Source organism: Mustela nigripes, chromosome 9 (assembly GCF_022355385.1).
Source record: "Mustela nigripes isolate SB6536 chromosome 9, MUSNIG.SB6536, whole genome shotgun sequence".
Taxonomy (NCBI): Eukaryota; Metazoa; Chordata; class Mammalia; order Carnivora; family Mustelidae; genus Mustela; species Mustela nigripes.
In genome coordinates, this window is record NC_081565.1 from 21,363,949 (window position 1) to 21,385,094 (window position 21,146).

The 21,146-nt window shown below is 36.9% G+C and overlaps 2 protein-coding genes across 5 annotated transcripts in view; one reads left to right on the forward strand and one right to left on the reverse strand.

Annotated features, from left to right (window-relative positions):
- SHOC1 (shortage in chiasmata 1) overlaps nucleotides 1-12,541 on the forward strand; it is a 75,376-nt gene extending 62,835 nt beyond the window's left edge. The window contains exons 25-28 of the mRNA XM_059411067.1: nucleotides 3,605-3,736; nucleotides 5,382-5,531; nucleotides 6,178-7,141; nucleotides 11,461-12,541. Coding sequence (XP_059267050.1) covers nucleotides 3,605-3,736; nucleotides 5,382-5,531; nucleotides 6,178-7,141; nucleotides 11,461-11,561 — 1,347 coding nt within the window. The 3' untranslated portion in view covers nucleotides 11,562-12,541. The remainder of the gene's footprint in view (nucleotides 1-3,604; nucleotides 3,737-5,381; nucleotides 5,532-6,177; nucleotides 7,142-11,460) is intronic.
- The window catches only part of GNG10 (G protein subunit gamma 10), a 38,637-nt gene that overhangs the window by 12,902 nt on the left and 4,589 nt on the right, over nucleotides 1-21,146 (reverse strand). The window contains exons 2-4 of one of the 4 annotated variants that reach the window (XR_009406254.1): nucleotides 19,952-20,083; nucleotides 6,236-6,316; nucleotides 5,398-5,505 (exon numbers count right to left, since the gene is read on the reverse strand). Coding sequence is in view for 2 of the 4 variants with exons in the window: in XM_059411072.1 (XP_059267055.1) it covers nucleotides 19,958-20,083 (126 nt within the window). In the remaining 2 variants the exon portion in view is untranslated. Of the gene's footprint in view, nucleotides 1-5,397; nucleotides 5,506-6,235; nucleotides 6,321-17,578; nucleotides 18,523-19,951; nucleotides 20,084-21,146 lie in introns of those variants that run through there. The other 3 variants (XR_009406253.1, XM_059411071.1, XM_059411072.1) reach the window with 3 other exon arrangements.

Consider the following 21,146-nt stretch of genomic DNA (forward strand, 5'->3'; position numbering starts at 1 on the left):
ATCTATTTGAAATAGAATCCTAATCATTTTGACCCTGTGATGCATATTAAACATTGAAATAAATTTCTTAGAAAAGTTATCAGTGAATGGCAAATGTAAGTATATTTCCCTTACCCATTCAAGTGTGCTTTCACCACTTAACTAGCCTCTTTTCAGCTAATGGTAAGCAGTTATTTGCAAAATATACTTAAGGGAATCATTTTATTCCTGTATATATGGGTTATATGATACTAGTGAGAAATACTATGTTCAGGTACAGTGACATGGCCCATAGAGGACATGTTCCAAGGAAAGCATTTAGGGATGACACAGGAAGTATGCCCAGGCACAATCCATTCCAAACAAAAGTCTGCTCTCACCTGGATCAAACTATTCCAAGAGCTTTTCAAGTTATACATAATAATCTTAAAAGTAGATCAGTTTTCCCATAGAATTTAAGAAACAAATACCAGTTTGTTCTATTATCAATATGTCACCAGTACTCAAGCCTCCTATTCTCCTGACTTGATGACATTACCACATTAAAGGGGTGCCTGGGTGGCTCACGTGGTTAAGCAACAGCTTTCTGCTCAGGTCATGATCCCAGGGTCCTAGGATAGAGCCCCGCATCCAGCTCCCTGCTCAGGGGGAGCCTGCTTCTCCCTCTCCCTCCACTACTCTGCCTGCTTGTACTCTCTTGCTCTCTTTGTCAAATAAATAAATAAAATCTTAAAAATAAAAAAATACAGGGGGTTCCCTAGACTCAAATTATTTTAGAGTATATTGTTGCTTTAGTTTACCAAATTTAGTAATATGTCTTTGGGCCTGTTAGAACACATCAGTATGGATTTAAAAAAAATTTTTTTTTTCAGGCATCTGAAGACCTAGCCATTAAGGAAACATTAAGAAGTTTAACTACATTTTCTTAAGCTAAAAGAAAATACTGCTAGTAGTGTTGTGCTGTATTTTATTCTAATGTCAAAAAGCTCTGTAAATTTGTTATTAGCTCCTTTTACAGAAAAATGCATAGATAAACATATATGCAAAATTTTGAAAATATTGTTGAGGTTCCTGAATCTCCCAAAGTCTAGCCATGAACTCCAGAATTCTTGCCTAATAAATTAAGGTATTATTCATTACCATCACCATAAAATTGTGCCTTTTTATATTTAAATAAAAGCATCAGATCTTCTTAAAATATCCAAAACTGCAATAAAATTAATTTGGAGGGGCACCTGGATGGCTCAGTAGGTTAAAGCCCCTGCATTCAACTCAGTTCATGATCCCAGGGTCCTAGGATCGAGCCCCACATCGGGCTCTCTGCTCGGTGGGGAGCCTGCTTCCCCCTCTCTCTCTGCCTGCCCTTCTGCCTACTTGTGATCTCTGTCAAATAAATCTTTTTAAAAAATTAATTTGGAATCAAACACTCTTATGTCTGTGCACTCTATACATATTTTGAGTGCATGGGTGACTCAGTCAGTTAAGAAAGCGACTTGATTTTACCTCAAGTCATGATCTCAGGGTCATGAGATTGAGCCTGAGTGGAGGCCTAGTCAGGCTCCCAAGTCCACGGCAGATGGAGCCTACTTAAGATTCTCTCTTTCCCTCTCACTCTGCCCCTCCTCCTCTCCCCTCAACTGCTTACTCTCCCTCTCTCTCAAAAAAAAAAAGAAAAAAAAATTATACCTACTTAATATAATTTAAAGAAAATCCTTCTTTAGAATACATATACTCCCCAGTTTTATGTACTAACAGTTTTTTTATTTGTTATCTTGTGAAAAAAAATATTGTCATAATTATTTTATGAGGTTTGTACAGTCTTTGTTTCTTGAATTTTCACTACAGGACAGGAGGTTTATATTTCTAAGATATGGTTATTTAGGGCAGTGTTTCCTATTCACATTAAACTGCTAACCCATGGACTAGGGTGCCTGGGTGGTAGTTAGTTGAGCCACTGACCCTTGGTTTGGGCTCCACTCATGATCTCAGGGTCTTGAGACTGAACCCTCTGTTGGGCTCTTTGCTTAGCACAGAGTCTGCTTAAGACTCTCTCTCCCTCTCCCTCTTCCCCAAACTCCTCTCTCTGTAAATTAAATAAATAAATCTTTAAAAAAAAAAAAAAAAAGCCTGCTAACCCATGGACTATTTTTACTTCAACTGAATCTAAAAGATGAAGAAGTTAAAAATGGAACTGAAAGCAGACGAAAAAGGCTGGCATTTCGAAAGAAAGGCATGGAGGAAACACACAAGTGACAGACAGGAAGTAGGAGATATTAAGAAATTTTCTTTAGAATTAGGTTTAACACACACAGAGCTTAGCATCAAATAAGCCAGTATTGGATGGAACAATTCCCAAAATATTCTAAATCAAAACTTTTTCCTTTTTGGGGTGCCTGGGTGGCTCCATTGGTTAAGCATCTACCTTCGGCTCAGGTCATGATCCCAGGGTCCTGGGATAGAGACCTGCATTGGACTCCCTGCTTCTCCCTTGCCCTCTGCCTGCCACTCCCCTTGCTTGTGCTGTCAAATAAATAAAATCTTTTTTAAAATAATGTTTTTCATTAGCATCAAATACAGCATCAAATTCATCTGTAAATATCTTTTATCTTTTTTTTTTAGATTTTTATTTATTTTACACAGAGAGAGATCACAAGTAGGCAGAGAGGCAGACAGAGAGAGAGGAGGAGGAAGGCTCCTTGCTGAGCAGAGAGCCCGATACAGGGCTCCATCCCAGGACCCTGAGATCATAACCTGAGCCGAAGACAGAGGCTTTAACCCACTGAGCCCCCCAGGTGCCCCTATCCTTTATCTTCTAATATCATTTTGAAAAATCATCTTTTTAAAAAATAAATTATTTATTTTTAAAGATTTTATTTATTTATTTATTTATTTAACAGAGAGAGAGAGAGAGAGAGATCACAAGTAGGCAGAGAGGCAGGCTGAGAGAGGGGGAAGCAGGCTCCCCGCTAAGCAGAGAGCCTGACATGGGGCTCTATCCCAGGATCCTGGGATCATGACCTCAGCCGAAGGCAGAGGCCTAACCCACTGAGCCACCCAAGCGCCCCAATTCTTTTTTTTTTTTAAGATTTTATTTATTTATTTGACAAAGAGAGAGCTAGCACAAGCATGGGGAACGGCTGGCAGAGCGAGAAGGAGAAGCAGTCTCCCCATGGAACAGGGAGCCCAATGCCCAACTTGATCCCAGGATCCCAGGATCATGACCTAAGCTGGAGGCAAACACCTAACCAACAGAGCCACCCAGGTGCCCCTTAAATTCTTATTTTTGAGAACTGCTAGATTTAACTTGGAAAAAACAAAAATAGTAAATATTATAAATGGCATCCAAATTTTTAATAAATTTATTAATAAATACAAAATGGAAATGAAGAAATTTAGCTCCAAAAATTGGAAAACTATAAGGATATCATATTTAAAGAAGGAAAGAAAACTGCTTATCCTCACAAAATATGCTGGCTTTCACATATTTTGGTAAATTATATCTAAAATTATATTCAAAGATTAAAATCTGCTGGGCTTTTTTTCTTCTGATTACAAACAATTTCTGAATTATATATTTTGCTTCCTAAAATTTCCTATAATCTAATATATAAAAAATATATTTTAGCTTATAATTGCCCCAGGAGTGGAAGAGGCTGCACTGATAATTCGGCAAATTGCTGATCACAATTTAATGACCTCAAAGAGAGATCCTCGTGAATGGTTGGATAAATCCTGGCTTGAAGTTTCACCATCTAAGGTTCATTTCCTAACTATGTAAATTAGACATTTACAAGGCAAATATAAATACATGTACTGGAATTCTCTTTTTGGTAGCTTATTTTTGTCCATTAATGTTTGCATGTGCATATATAGCAGTAACCATAATGTACAACATTTATTTAGATCATTTTCTAGAATCATGGGTATTTTTCAACTTCACAGAAGTATTTTAATGAGATCTTTTATAATGAACTTTCAAATCAAGTGTATTATAGTGTGATATAATGACTTTAATGTCTAATATTTTCAAAAGATAACTTTTCCTAGTTCCTAAATTTAAACACTTAAGAGTAGTAAATATGAGTACAGCAAAATTCCATCCTTCCATTTTGTCAGTAATTTAGTTACATAATTGAAACTGAAAGTAGAGTTTTGAAATATTTTTAAGATTGATTAGTTAATTTTTAGAAATTCCTTTTGTTTAAGCATAAATATTTTCAAGTTCTCATACCAACCTAGTATCTTTGTTACCTTTTTTTAAATATATTCAAATCATGAAAATGTAAAAGAAGAATAATGAAGCTTTTTACATGCTAATATGGAATGATCTTCAAGATATATTACATTAAAAATGAAGTTGCAGCATAGAGCTTGTATACTACCACTTGTATAAAACAAAGGAAATTAATATTTATACGTGTTTGTAAATGAATAAAACATCTCTGCAAGGATATCAAGAAATGATAACATTAGTTATCTCCAGAGAGAACTGGGAAAATGGGTTAGGATGAGAGTTTTTACTGCACACCTTTTAGTACCTTTTGAATTTTGAACCATTTGACTATTTTACCTATTTAAAAAATAAAATTATAAAGCAAATAAATTCAATAAAATATTAATGTATTCATATACATTCATCAAACATTCATATTTATTAAATTATAGAATTTTTATATGCCTAAACAGAAAATAGTACTATCAGCATGTATGGGTATAATTATGGATGTATGTATGTCTGTGCAGGTTCCCTCTCACCAAGGCATGTCTAATCTACTCACATGTCTGTCATTTGGTAAAATCAAAGAGGGTGCAAAAAGCCAATGTAATGCAGAAAGAAAACAAAATACAGTAATAGTAAAACATGGCTGCTATATTTCTAGACTTTTATGAGATCTCTCTGAAAACACATATTTTTAGACCATTAAGGTCAGTTATGGTCGACACAAGTTCTTCCTATACTCTTCACAGCAAGGCTTTCCTGAAAGTATCATAAACATGGTTTCTCATAAATATGGTTCATCTTAATCAAATAGTGATAGTAGTATATGGCCTACAAAGGGATAGCTAAAGAAATCTTGAGTTATAAAAGTCCCCTAAAACATTTCTCATTAGAAAATCTACCATTAGGTAAAACAATTGTCATTCAAAGGAGATGAACTGTAATAAAATTTTTTGGATGAGTGATTTAAATGAATGAACTTTAAGATCTTTCTTAATTCTGAGAGCGTATGAATCTTAACTGCCAAAGAAGTTCCTTTCCCTAGTAGCCATACTTATTTCCCAGACATCTCAAATTGAGGAGAGATGCAATGACAAAAAATTTAATATGCTAGATTGAGCAGAATAAAGTGGGTCATTTGCAAATGACTAGTGGCTGATTATTCCTTTAAACTCTTTTCTAGGAAGAAATGTACTTACTTGATTTTCCATGTATTAACCCATTGGTGGCTCAGCTCATGTTAAATAAAGGACCTTCACTGCACTGGATATTATTAGCAACTCTGTGTCAACTTCAGGAGCTTTTACCTGAAGTTCCAGAAAAAGTATTAAAGGTTAGTTATTTGAATTCCATAGTCTTACATGAGTTTATTTCCTTTCCACTTACCATAACAGTTTTCAAAATGAAAGTATCCAAGATTAATTGTTTTGGGCTTCGTGTAGCAAAGAAATAATTTACTTGAACTAAATTTCACATAGAATTCTCAAGCTATCCTATATGAATAATTCAGTACAGTTTATCACACTTTAAATTATTTTGAAATGTTATTGTGCCCACAAGTATGTGATCACACACTCTATTCATATGTGCTTACAATCCTGATGCCCTTCATTATAGTAGTAAAGAAAACTTTAGCCTTATTGGTAAAAATTTTAAATTTTTATCAAGCAGATGGTATTCTTATATAACTTGTATAACTCAAAACTCTATTAAATTATGATTAGAAAATGGGTTAGAAATTGGATTAGAAAATGGATTTTCTAATTACAATAAGTTTTTCTTTTAATGGAGCCTAATTATGTTCTTATGACATGGATCATTATAATACCCTACTTATTTATATTTTGCTTTCTTTACATATAGATAAGCATTGCTATTTATATTTACTTGACTAATGTTTATGTTGTATTTTTTTATATTACTTGACTGATGTTTATGTTGTATTTGTATTATATTAATTAATTTAAAAAATTTTTTAGCATTTTTGTAGCATCACTTCCTTATTCAAGATTAGTTCTTCTTCCATAACAAACTCACCTCAAAGTCCATCACCTCAGGAAAATGGAAATCAGACTAGTACCTTCACCTCCCAGAGTTTAGCTTCTGGCTCTTCAAACTCTGTCTTTCAAGGACATAATGAAAATTACCACTTTTCAGATACAGGAGAAGCAGTGCATGGAGACACAAACAGCTCTTCAAACTGTAACTCTTCCCTTATGGAACTAAGAGAAATGCCATGCGTTTTACCACCTGTGACTTCTTACAATCAGGCCAGCTACTGGAAAGACTCCAATTTTAACCCTAACATAGTGCATAATCCTTTCCTGATTAATACAGAATCAAAGAATGTAGCTGATGACTCCTTTCAAAACCAAAATGATTCAGAGTCAGATGTCTTTTGTTTGGATCTAACACAAATAAACTATGAAAACATAGTATCACCAATTGACACTCAGAAGAGAGTTGCCCCTAATTTTATAAATTACCAGAAAAAGGGAACACATGATGCAAAAAGACATATAAATAAAGAAGTGCCTGCCCCTAGCTTTTCACTAGAAGGCTCCCAATCTCCTCTTCACTGGAACCTTAAGAAAGATGTATGGGAACAACAGAATCACTCATTCAACTTAAAATATGGTGCAAAGCAGACTGCATGTGACAAATGGTACTCTCAGGAAAATAATTTATTCACTAATCAGCAAAAATGTTTATCTGATGAGTTAGAAGACTTCATATGTGAAAGGTCAAATGCTGGGACTAAAAGGACATCCTGGAAAGAATTACCATCTGCCCCCAGTTTGGATTTATTTTGTGCTTCTGATCCTAATGTAAATCAAAAAGAATTCAGCAGTCTTTATTTCCACCAAAGAGCTGGGAAATGTTTAGGACAGAAGAGGCACTCGGACTCCTCATCTAACTCAGGAGACAAGAAATCATTACCAGGTAAACACTACCTAATGTTAATAAAACTACTCAGAGATGTCATTTTTTTAAAAAGTTTATTTATTCTTTTTCCAATATCTACACCCAGTGAGGGACCCAAACTCACAATCCCAAGATCAAGAGTCACATGCCATCCCAACATAAGCCAGCCAGGTACCCCTTACAGATGTAATATTAAAAGACAGAACCATCTCTAAACTTAAAAAAAAAAGTTTGCTTTAAATAATATACTTAAAGAATCTTCAAAAACTTTGGAGTCAAAAAGAAAATCAAAATTCTAATTATAGACATCTAAGAAAATAAATGCAAACAAAATATGTCAAATTCTTATAGCTTTAGATGAAGTAAGCATTCAATTTAAGAAGTGAAAAATAAAACCTTAGAACAAGTCTAAGTAAAGCTGAAGACTATAAAATGAGCAAAGATTAAACAGAGAAATCAATGAATAGAAAATTAACTTCTTTGTTGGGCAGGAATATTTAATGGGATAACTTTTATTAAGAGCTTATTATAGGGGCGCCTGGGTGGCTCAGTGGGTTAAAGCCTCTGCCTTCGGCTCAGGTCATGATCCCAGGGTACTGGGATCGAGCCCCACATCGGGCTCTCGGCTCCGCAGAGAGCCTGCTTCCTCCTCTCTCTCCCTGCCTGCCTCTTTTGCCTACTTGTGATCTCTGTCTGTCAAATAAATAAATAAAATCTTTAAAAAAAAAAAAAAAGAGCTTATTATAGGCCAGGTGCCCTTCTAGGCCCTTTATACAGATTACTGAATTCTAAGAATACTATTAAATAGATATCAGATAAATACTACTATTAGCTCTACTTTACATTTGCTGCTTCTGAACATTTAATCATATCAATTTTTTTTTTTTTTTTGACAGAGATTACAAGTAGGCAGAGAGACAGGCAGAGAGAGAGGAAGGGAAGCAGTATTCCTGCTGAGCAGAGAGCCCGATGAAGGGCTTGATCCCAGGGATCATGACCTGAGCAGAAGGCAGAGGCTTTAACTCACTGAGCCACCCAGGCGCCCCTAATCATGTCAGTTTTTAAAAGGACAGTTTTCTCTTTCCTGGTAAAGATACCTCTTGTACCTTTATTTTCGATGTCTTTTATTACATTGGCTTGAACATCTAGAACAAAATATATAAGTTCTAATGGCCATATAAATGTAGCCTTACCACGATAGGAAAAAAATAAATAAAAAGGGGAGAAGCTTAAACTTCAAAGCTCCTTTTTTGCAGAGGCCCTTTTGTGAGACTTGAGAGACTCCCAGAAAATCTGGTATTCTTTGTTTTGTTAAAAGAGGACCTCCCCAAGTACCATATGATCTCACCCATATGTGGAATTTAAGAAACAAAACAAAGGGACAAGAAAAAAAAAAAGACAAACCAAGAACCGTACCCTTAACTATAGAGTACAAACTGATGTCACCAGAGAGGAGGTGGGTGGATGGGTGAAATAGGGGACGGGGATTAAAGAGTTCACTTGCCATGACGAGCACGGAGTAATATATGGGTTTGGATAAATCACTATATTGTACATCTGAAACTAATATAACACTGTATTATGTTAACTATACTGGGATTAAATAATATTAATAAATAAAAAATAAGTAAAGAATAAAATAAAATAAAGAGGACCTCCCAACCTGTACAGTTGACCCCTGAAAAACACAGGTTTAAACTGCGTGGGTCCACTTACACATGGAGTTTTTGACAAATACAATACGGTACTATAAATATATTTTCCTTAAATTTCTTTATAACATTTCTTTTCTCTAGCTTATTTCCTTGTAAGCATACAGTATATAATACATGTAACATACAAAATATGTGTTAATTGTCTGTGTTATCAGTAAGGCTTCCAGTTCACAGTAGGCTCTTAGTAGTTCAAGTATTAGAGAAGTCAAAAGTTATTTATAGAATTTTGGGGTGCCTTGCTGGCTCAGTCGGTGGAGCATGTGACTCTTGATCTCAGGATCATGAGTTTGAGCCCCATGTTGGATGCAGAGATTACTTTAAAAGAAAGCTTTATTTAGATTTTTGAGTAGGGAGAGACAGCATCCCTAACACCCTCATTGTTCAAGGATCAACTGTATAAATGCCAGGACTCACAAAACTTGGATTTGATCCTATTTAATAATCATAATTTGTTTTGTTCCTGATCTTCTCCTTTTTTTTTTTTTTTAATTTATTTGACAGACAGAGATCACAAGTGGGCAGAGAGGCAGGCAGAGAGAGAGGAAAGAAAGCAGGCTCCCTGCTGAGCAGAGAGCCCAATGCAGGGCTCGATCCCAGGACCCTGGGATCATGACCTGAGCCAAAAACAGAGGCTTTAACCCACTGAGCCACCCAGGAACTCCTATTTTGCTCCTGATCTTAATGGGAACTATTCTATCCCAGTTTTATAAGAACCTCCGTGAGGAATAGATTCCAAATTTTATCCAAATATTTTTTGGATATTTATCCAAATATTTTTATCCAAATATTTTTTGCCTATTGGGGAAAATCAAATATGTTTTTTCCTTTCATCCATTAAAGTCAAGGATTAGAATAGGTCTACTAATATTAAATCGTTCTTATTATTCTATAATAAACTTAATTGGCTTTGGAAGAGTGATTCTTTCAATTTGTTGTTGAATATGGTTACTAATACTTATTTTTGACTTTCATATCTATATTCATAATGCAATTAACCTATTGTGCTCTTTAATTGTACTGTCACATTTTTGACATGAAGTTTATTCCAGCTTCATAAATGAACTGAATTAAAAATTCCATTTTTTTCCCATCTTGAACCAAATCAAGCATGTGAATTACTATATGTTCTTGAACTTAGGTCATCCCAATGTATAGGAAAATCTTCCCATTTTCTCGATGAGAAGATCTCAAAAATTATTTCTAATAACTTTTATATTTAAGCTTTTGGGGATATGGATGGAATAGTCAAATGTCTACTTATATTTTAATTCACTAACTTAATTATAAATATATTTTTAAATATATTAGATAAATAATTTTGTTTAGAAATATTGCTTTTTTCCACTTTCAAACTTCTTCCATAAAATAATTTTATTCAAACAGTTTACATGAATCTTTGATACTAGTATCATTCTCGCTATGGAAACTTTTGACTTTTTTACTGTGGTTTCCCATAGCACATCATTACCTTCACTGTTTAAGGTATAAACACTGTTTATAAGGTATAAAGCCTTCACTGTTTAAGATATAAACTTTTTTTTTTAAAGATTTTATTTATTTATTTGACACAGAGAGAGAGATCAATCACAAGTAGGCAGAGAGGCAGGCAGAGAGAGAGAGGGAAGCAGGCTCCCTGCTGAGCAGAGAGCCCGATGCGGGACTCGATCCCAGAACCCTGAGATCGTGACCTGAGCCAAAAGCAGAGGCTCAACCCACTGAGCCACCCAGGTGCCCTAAGATATAAACTTTTAGAATTCATATTAATTCAGGCCTAGACAATTTATCCAAAGCCATTGACATAATCTCAAGGTAATTTTCCATCTGTCTTATAGATGTATATTTGTGATCTCTATGATAAAAATTACCTATTATACTGCTTTTTAAATTTGCTTATAATGACATCCAACTCTTCTAATTATGAGATTACATTCCCAGGATAATTACTAAAATAGTTTTAAATATTTTAGCCTCCTTTTTAACTGATTTAATTAATTAACCTCTATAAGAATCCAAATCTGGGATATTTCAGGCTAAAGTGTCATATATAATACAGTCATAGAAGGTGAGTCCATACATGATCACCACCTATCATATATCAGAGCTCAGGATAAATTCTACAACATTACAGATAGGAGGCAATTAATGAGGGAAAACTAAAATGAAAGGGTCTTAAATCCAGGGAGATTGAATTATTTGTGCAAAGTATGAGCATACAAATATGTGTACATGATACTAATTAGTATTGGGCTATTAGATACAGGTGCATTTTTTTTTAAGATTTTATTTATTTATTTGACAGAGATCACAAGTAGGCAGAGAGGCAGGCAGAGAGGAGGAAGCAGGCCCCCCGTTGAACAGAGAGCTGGGTGTGAGGCTTGATCCGAGGACCCTGAGATCATGACCTGAGCCAAGGCAGAGGCTTAATCCACTGAGCCACTCAGGCACCCCTACAGATGCATTTCTGATAAAAATGTAATTTTTTATAGTCATTTTAGCTCAGTTTGGAAATTGTAACACTTTGTAGATAGATGAAGAGATAGGATGCATCAGAATAGCGAGAAAAATAGCTATACTTTATTACTGTCAGAAATAAAATGGTTTTCCTTTTTCTCCTTTTAACAGATTTCATGTGCTCACAACTACCACAATTCAAAAAACGGCGTCTGGTGTATGAAAAAGTCCCTGGTAGAGCTGATGGACAAACTCGTCTGAGGTTTTTTTGAAGGAAAGGATAATATTCTGTGCCACATTCCTTTGTTTTTGATGAAAATCTAGTAACAAAATGATTTAGATTTGCTCACTCATTAAATAAAATACATTTGTTACATGTTCTTGGTTCTTCCATATTAAAATTTCAAAATATATATTCTGCCCTATTGTTTGCATCTTTGTATGTTAAATATTCTGATTGGCATAATTGTTGTAAGATCCAATTATCTTCTAGATTCACCTGAACACTGCAAGCCTTCTTTTTTTTTTAGAGCAGTAGGTACAATATATACATCTAGAGCAACAGCAGTATATACAGTATTGTATCTATATATAAAAGGGTAATTTAGTTGTCTTCCGAATGGCTCACTGCTTCCCACCTTTCCTCCAGCAAGCCCTTTTTTTTTTTTAAGATTTTATTTATTTATTTGACAGAGAGAGATCACAAGTAGGCAGAGAGGCAGGCAGAGAGGGGAAGCAGTTTCCCCGCTGAGCAGAGAGCCCCATGGCTCGATCCCAGGACCCTGAGATCATGACCTGAGCCGAAGGCAGAGGCTTAACCCACTGAGCCACCTAGGCACCCCTCCAGCAAGCTTTTTAAAATGAGCCTCCATTTCAGGCTGACCTTTTAAGTCAAGAAGTGAAGATCACCAGAGTCAACCCTACATTACCAAGAAAGTTAAAATCTAGGCAAAGTTGAAGTTAGAGAACTTCCCACTTTTTTTTTTTTTTAACATTTTATTTATTTATTTGAGAGAGGAGAAGAAGAGGGAGAGTGCACAAAGGGAGAAGGAGCGGGAGAAGCCAACCCCCCACTGAGCAGAGAGCCCAGTGTGGGACTTAATCCCAGGACCTTGAGATCCTGACCTGAGCCAAAGACAGACCCTTAATTTACTGAGCCACCCAGGCATCAGAGAACTTCCCATTTAAAGTGTTGCCTTCAGGGATGCCTGCCTCAGTCAGAGGACTGGGCAATTCCTGATTCCAGCGTCATTAGTTGGGCCTCACACTGGTTGTAGAGATTACTTAAATACTTAAAAATAATAATAATAAAATGTTGCCTTCATAAATAAAAATTTAAAACAAATCACTAAGAAAATATTTGCAACCTACATAATAAAAAAGATATACATTCCTAATATACAAAGAATCCTACAATTGGTAGGAAAAAAGACAACTTAATAGAACAGTGCGCAAAATATATGGGTAGATAGAAAAAAATATATGGATAGATATTACACTGAAGAAACAAAAGTAGCCAATAAACATTTTAAATTGTATGTAGCTTTATTACTCATCAGGCAAATGCAAAAGAAAACAGATCACCTATCAGATTGGCAAAATCTTTGAAAATTTTAATATTCAGTGTCAGCATATTGGAGAAAGAACACTTTCCTATGCTGTTGGTACATTTTTGGAGGGTAGTTTGTATATTTTTTAATGGATGATTATAGGTTTCTTATTACTCTGGTATTTATATTCCATTGAGAATATTTTTTTAAAGATGTATTAATTTTATTTTCAAATATCAGGATTTCTAATAAAGTTATATTCTTTGCAACTATTCGGTTATTAACAAAACTTTTATATGTCATCTCTAAAATGGAGGTAATGGGTTTTTGACATTATTATAGGTGGTACACCAGCAAAAATGTTTGAAGACCACAAGCATACTCTCTTTCCTAGCTTCTGAAATTATCACCTTATTACTACCAAAATTGACCTCTACCTTCTCAGATCCAAGAGACATGCAGACATCACCCTAGTTGACCTCTCTTCAGCGTTTGCTACTGTTAATCATGTCCTCCTTTTTGAAACGGGCTTAACATCACCTCTTACTTTCCTCCTAGTCTCCTCTTGCTATTACACTTTTCTTTATAGGGTGTTTGGTTTTGCTTAGGTATGTAGGGGGTAAAGACTTTAAAGAGAAACTGTTTCTGGAAATCTAATTGGATTTGCTATTCTACTTAAAGTTTTGGCAGGATAGCTTCTAAACTAATGTAAGGCTAAGGCTTCTCAGCTTGCAGATCACCTTTATACTGCCTTTAATTGGCTTCCGAGGAGAGGAGTTTCTTCATAGGCCACCAACTGCAGCAAGCCTTGAGGCTAGGCAATCAACACTCATGTCTTGCTTCCTCACCAAATGGAGTCTAAGTATTTGAGTCCTCCTGTGGGCATTTCTCAATGGCGCTTGCTGTTTAAGGACAGATTCTGCCTGGGCATGGAACTGAGATGCCTAAATTATAACCATAACCGCTATTTCTGCTTCTGTACCTTCCATGCTAACCCATGAGGAGATGGAAAATTACCAGCAAACTTTCTATAGGCACTCTGTAACCACACAACCCCCGACCAGAATCGAACCTAGCAGAGTGGCCACTCCTGGACCCCCACCCGGCTCTGGGCCGAGAGATAACAGCCATCTGGCGCCAGAGAAACCCCCACCCGGAATTGGACGTGACAAAGTGACTGCCCCCGGACCCCCCACCCAGCTTTGGGTACGGGAGATAATAACCATCTGGCTCCCCACTGCTTGACAGGGAGACCCCGCCAATCCTGAGGGGGCACGTACCCTAGCAGCACCAACTAAGCAGTTTAAAGAATGACAGCCCTTTGATCTAACCAATAATCTATTCTCAGCTTTTTCCCGCTCTGTAGCGCACCAGTCATATTAGAGTTGCTGTTTGATTTTCCCACGGTATGTAGTGATTTGTTATGAGATACTATGTTGTATGCTAAGTCCCTGCCTCCCCAAATAGTGTATAAAAAGTGCTGTAATCCTGAGCTCAGGACCTCTTAGCATCACTGGCAAGGAGTGCACGGAGGTCCCGGTTCGAACTCGTAATAAACAACCCTTGCTGTTTGGCTTTGACTCTGGACTCTGGTGGTCGTCTTTGGGGGGTCTCGGAATTTGGGCACAACAGAACAGCCTCTGTCAGAGGTATTGGGAAGCAAGTCTTGTATTAGGAGTCTGGTGACTCCTAAAGTGAGCTCTGCTAAAGTGAGCCATTGTCACATGACAGGTTGGGCTGATCCATAGAAGCCGGAAGGGTCTGGTTGGGCCCTTGCTGCGGGACCCAAAGTGTCAGTCTGACCTCCCAATATCATCTTCCAAACAACCCATCAGAAAGAATTGTTTGGAATAGCCCCAACTTCTCAGGCTGGCTCTTGGCATGGAACTTTGATTTTTTTTTTCCTCTGAGAGTATTTCCCTGTGAGGTTTTTCATGGTCCAAAAAGTTACTTGCCCTTAGATCCATTGCTAGTGATAGGGCTGCTCACTTTAGAGAGGTTTTGGGAGACCTTGCTCCGAGGTCCTAGGTCCAGCCCTAAGTCTGAGGCCTCATGAGAACATCAGCCGCCCCCTCCAACTATGGATACTCCTTCCTTTGCCACTGAGATACAGGGCCCAGATGGGAATCAACACCAGGGCATCCCACCCCTTGCCTCTCACAGTAAATAGGTTGGTCTTTCTCCCCCACATAGTAAGCTGATCCTCAAACAAGAGATCAAATAATTTTAATAAACAGAGCAATCTGGGTTAGAGGTGGTGGGGAATGCCAAGAGCAATCCCAAATGAGGACTTAAAAAGTACACATTTTTGTCTTTTGCCTTTATATTCAGTTTATGATTTTATCATACAACAGATTTTAACTTAATACTTATTTAAATTATTTATTTAAATTAAATTTTAGGAAGGTATCCACATCTTTTCTTTTTGATTTCCTGGTTTCCTGCCTTGCTTAGGAAGACCCTTTTAAACTTTTTACTTCAGTTATACAACTATTCCCTTAATTTTTCTTCCAATACATTTGTATTCTTTCTTTAACCGATGTGCATTTATTACATAATACAAGTCCAATTTTATTTTTTTAATTTTTTTTTATTTTTTAAGATTATTTATTTATTTGATAGAGAGACATCACAAGTAGGCAGAGAGGCAGGCAGAGAGAGAGAGGAGGAAGCAGACTCCCCGCTGAGCAGAGAGCCCGACGCGGGACTCGATCCCAGGACCCTGAGACCATGACCCGAGCCGAAGGCAGCGGCTCAACCCACCGAGCCACCCAGGCGCCCTACAAGTCCAATTTTATTTCCTTCCAAGTGGATAACCAGTAATGCCAGCACCATTTATTAGTAAACCATACTTTCCTACCAAAGAGAAAAGTCCATTTCTGAACTGTTATGATCCAATCATTTATTTGCCTATTCCTATATCACAGTAATTTTGTGTTTTTTTTTTAATATTTTTAAGGATTTATTTATTTATTTGACAGAGCAACAGAGATCACAAGTAGGCAGAGTAGCAGGTGGGGGGGAGTAGGGGAATGGGGAGAAGGCTCCCCGCTGAGCAGAGAGCCTGATCTGGGGGGTCGATCCCAGGACCCTGAGATCATGACCTAAGCCAATGGCAGAGGTTTAACCCACTGAGCCACCCACATGCCGTTCTTTGTAATTAAAAAAAAAAAAAATCTTAGTTTTAGGGGTGCCAGGGTAGCTGTCCGTGAAGCATCTGCCTTCGGCTCAGGTCATGATCCCAGGGTCCTGGGATTGAGCCCTGCATCACGTTCCCCACTCAGCAGGGAGCCTGCTGTTCCCCTGCTTGTGCTCTCTCTGTGTCAAGTAAATACATAAAATCTAAATAAATAAATAAATAAAGGGGCACCTAGCTGGCTCAGTCAGTTAAGTGTCTGCTTTCAGCTCACGTCACAATCCTGAGTCCTAGGATCAAGTCCACCATTGGGCTCCCTGCTCCCTACCCCTGTTCATGCTTTCTTTCTCAAACAAAGAATTAAAATCTTAAAAATAAATAAATAAAGGGACACCTGGGTGGCTCAGTCAGTTGAGCTTCATCCCAGGGTCTTCGGCTCCGGTTATTATCCCAGGGTCCTGTAATGTAATGAAATACATGGATAGATTTCCTTTTATCAAAATAATTTTGTCACGTTGTATCTTCTCTTGATACACTAGTGAATTTGATTTGCTTATATTTAGGACACATATTTATACTCATAAGTGAGAAATCTATAGCTTCTTGTATTATCTTACCAAGTTTTTGCCAGATGAGAAATTGGAATCAAGAAAAGAGTTTTTTCTTTTTGACATACAAAAGTCTGTACATAATAATGTATACAACTTAAGGACTTTGGAGGTGAGTATATACCTCTGAAACCATCATCACAATCTACACCATAAACTTATCCATGATGTCCAAAAGTTTCTTCTCCCACCCTCTTATTACTTTTTATAGTAACACCTAACATAAGATCAACCCTCTTACTAAATTTTTCAGTACATAATACAATATGCTACCCATGGCACTATGCTGTAGAGTAGATCTCTGGGACTTATTTACCTTTTATAAATGAAAATGAGTTTTTTAATGGAGATTTAAAAAAATGCTTATTGTTGTTAAGATGGAGATTGGCACGTTTAATGTTGACAGAAAGGATCCAATAAAGTAGTTGAAGATAAAGGAGAAAGGATAATTGATAGTATGATTTCAAAGAAGGCAAAACATTAAAACAGATCCAGAGAACAAATAGCAGGGTTAGAAAAGAGACACCGTAAAAAACAAAAGTAGAAAGTAACAATATAAAACAAAAAAAAAACCCATCTCTGCCACTAAGGGAAAAAAAAAAAAAAGAAGAAAAGAAAAGGGACACCTGAATTTTGATTGAACAGAGGGAGAGATGCAGATAACTTAGATTTGGAAGTTTAGTGGCCAGAGATTAAGGGAGTTTCCATATGATGGCTTCTATTTTCTCTACTTGGTAACACAAATTATGCTAAAAGATATTTTCATTTATTTATGGATTTATACATAACTATTTCAAAGTGCAATGTTGCCAGAAATTGAGATGTTTCTGCTCATTTTATATACATATATATATATATTTTTTTACAAAGTTCTACAAGAACTTATAAGCAAAAATCTCACTTCCCACTTCTAGCACTCAATTTCACAAGGAAACAAAAATTCATGACACCTTAAAAGAAAATCTGACACAAAATGTTGCTATCATAGAAAATGATGAATTAAGCAGAAATTTTATTTCCAAGCTCATCAAAGATTTTTACAAACACATAATACCCTTTTAAAAGTGTTCCAAATTAAATCAAAGGCACATCATCAAAATAAAACACTTGTGACATGAAGAATTTATGTAGGTTGTATTTTCACATGATTTTGTTTTTACTCATTTGTAATGTTTGAAAGAACACATTTTTTTAAAGACATGAAATAATGTAGTTTTTTTTTTGTTGTTTTAAGTATAACTACAACTATAAAGTAGAGGAACTTAAGAAAACAAAGACCAAATCTGCTTCATACACTGGATGGGGCAATCTAATATAAAACACAACAGGAATCTTTCCAAATGAGTTTGCTAAGAAACAGCTCCTATGTTTAGTGTTACAAATGTAAGAATCTTCTCATTTAGAAAAATCAAGACAGCATTTGATTAACAAAGTCTACTCTTCCCCCAGTTTTATACTTGCTTGTCTTCATTTAGAAACTGTAAATTCAGGAGAAAAGATCAAGTTTTGTTATGGTATAAAAATCTTAGGAACAACAAATTACAAATATTCAATTTTTTAACAAACAAAAATGTTTGCCTTCCCAAAATGTAAACGTCCAGTAAATAAAACAAACAATATTCCAGGAATAGAAACACTAGTAATTTGCTTATGAAAGAGGTGTATTTGGTGGTAACATTTTTGTTTGTCTTAAATATAAAAGCACTTTACCAAAAGACTCTGGCCATTATTATCTAAAGTCTTCCCCCTCATCCAGTTTCCTTATCTGAGTAGAAACTCATCAATTTCTATAAAATTTTGGCTATAGGACCAGGCCAAGGAAAGGTCTGAAATATATAAGAGTCATTTGGCTGGAGAAAAGTGTTTTCTTGAGACTTGGAGGCAGTTAGTTATTCATTACTTTGCACTTAAAAGCATTCCTCAGTGAGCTTCTTCCTTACTGAAAAGAGAATGAGGTAGGTTTTCACGTTAGTAAGATTTATACATATAATTAACTAGTCATCAATTCAGGTCACTTTAGTGTTCTCAAAGTAGAAAGTAACAATATAAAAAATATCTAAGCTACATTATTGAATGAATAACACCCATTAAGCTGCTTTGTAAAAAGGAAAATGCTATGCCAGCACAAGACTATTACTTTAATACCATAAATGTAGACATTTTCCATTAAAAGGTATAATAGTACCTGACAACATAATTACTTCTTTCTGTTAATATGAGTAATTCCCTTTTGCAAATATATGAAAAAGGACCTAAGATGTTTACTTAAGTCTTATGAAAATCCCTCAGAACACATAATTTGAACTATATTGGGCCCAAAAGACTACAGTAATCTATGCCCTGACCTCTTCCCAAAAAGGGGAGGGGGGAGGTGAAAATGTGAAAGAAGGAAACGCAACACGTTAGGACCCGTGAAATTCCCAATATGCCACCAAACAGGTGTTTTCACTTCACTAATCAATTTGTAAAGCTCTTTTTTTTTTTTTTAAGATTTTGTTTATTTGACAGAGAGACAGATTGCAAGTAGGCAGAGAGGCAGGCAGAGAGAGAGGGGGAAACAGGCTCACCACTGAGCAGAGAGCCCGATGCGGGGCTCGATCTCAGGACCCTGGAATCATGACCGGAGCTGAAGGCAGAGGCTTTAACCCACTGAGCCACCCAGGTGCCCCTGCAAAGCTCTTTTAACTCTACCCACGATTTTCTCCAGTAACTACACTTCTTCCTCTATTAAACACATATTCTGGGGGCACCTGAGTGGCTCAGTGGGTTAAAGCCTCTGCCTTCGGCTCAGGTCATGATCTCAGGGTCCTGGGATCGAGCCCCACATCGGCCTCTCTGCTGGACAGGGAGCCTGCTTCCCTCTCTCTCTCTCTCTCTCTGCCTATTTGTGATCTCTGTCTGTCAAATAAATAAATAAAAAACAAAAAACCCAAAACCCATATATTCTGAAAGCCTCCAGGAAAGAAATCATAGCTGGTGGTAGGAACAAGTCTCCTCTGCAGAGTCCTTGGTCCAGAGAGCAGCAAGCCTACTGATAACACCAAGCAGCAAATCACAGCACTGGAATGGTGTTAGGGCAGAGATGGTGGGATTCAGGTCATGAAATTACTACCAGCCAACTCAGTTAAAGACCTCAAGTACATAAGGATATTAACATCTCATGAGTTAGTGCCCAAGAGAATTGAGACTCACTTAATGAGATGTATTCCACAGACATGCTGACTAGAGTCACCCCTCAGGTGCATTTTACTGTTTCTTATTTTAATTTCCCCCAAAATAGTGGATATTCAAAGCTCAGTTGCCCGATCCCTTGGGAAGCCCTGTGATAATGCCATGGCCCAAAGACAGCACAGTGTGTCATTACTCACCAGTCTTTAGAATAAAGCACAGGATCTGGGCTCCCGGAAGGGGTTGCTTCCAGCTGGAACACCTACCAGCAGGGCATCCTTGCAAGCATTCTGCATGCAGTACTGCTGAAGCTCTGCAGCTGCCTGTGAGACCTGAAACAAAGGGACACCGGCTTGACGTGCTGCTCACAGCCGAGCCATCTGATACTCTGAAAAATGATCCTACAGCCTGATAAAGGTCCCACATCTTGTGATCTCCAAAAGTCTCTTTTTTTGCTGAAAGTTCATGTTACAGTTTCCATGATTTAGGGTATTTTTTAATTCCGTTGCTTCTTCAATAAAAGAAAAATAAAGCTGGTATCTTTGATCCATTTAGAATCCTAGTTGTGAGACTGACCTGGTAAAGAAATAGCTCATTCTAGTACTTCCTTTACAAATTTTCACTTATAAGCATGCGCTAATATAGTCAGGTTTGCCATGTGAGCAGACTGGTTTTTTGTTTTGTTTTGTTTTGTTTTTAAGATTTTATTTATTAATTTATTTGATAGAGAGAGGGAGATCACAAGCAGGCAGAGAGGCAGTCAGAGAGAGAGAGGGAAGCAGGCTCCCAGCTGAGTAGAGAGCCCGATGTGGGACTCGATCCCAGGGTCCTGAGATCATGACCTGAGCCAAAGGCAGAGGCTTAACCCACTGAGCCACCCAGGCGCCTGAGCAGACTGTTTTAATGCTTACACGGCTGAAGCCTTATCCAGTCTGCCCAAAACAAAGTGACAAGTTTTCCTCAAGCTTTTGAGGCAGGATAGCTTATTGGGTAAAAGTGCAGCCTCTGGAACCAAAATGCCTGGACTCAAATTCAGCTCCATCCTTACCTGTATGATCTTGAGCAAGTTAACTTAATTTCTCAGTTTTTGTTTCCTCATCTGTGAAATACATTTTTTAACAGTATGTAAGTCAGTGAGTTGATGAGCCAATTAAATGAGCTAAATGCATGTAAAACACGTAGAACAGTGTTAACACAAAGTCAGCAGTACATTTGTGGCAGACTACAAGAACAGTCACAGTATTTTACGGCTCCTCTTGCCAACAAGAGTCTTTCCCTAACACCGCTTGAATCTGGGTTAGCCTTGTGACCTGGTTTGACCAGGAAAATGTGGTAGAAATAACGGACATGTTCTAGGCTGTAGGTCTGAAGAGTCTTTGCAGCTACCTCTCTTGC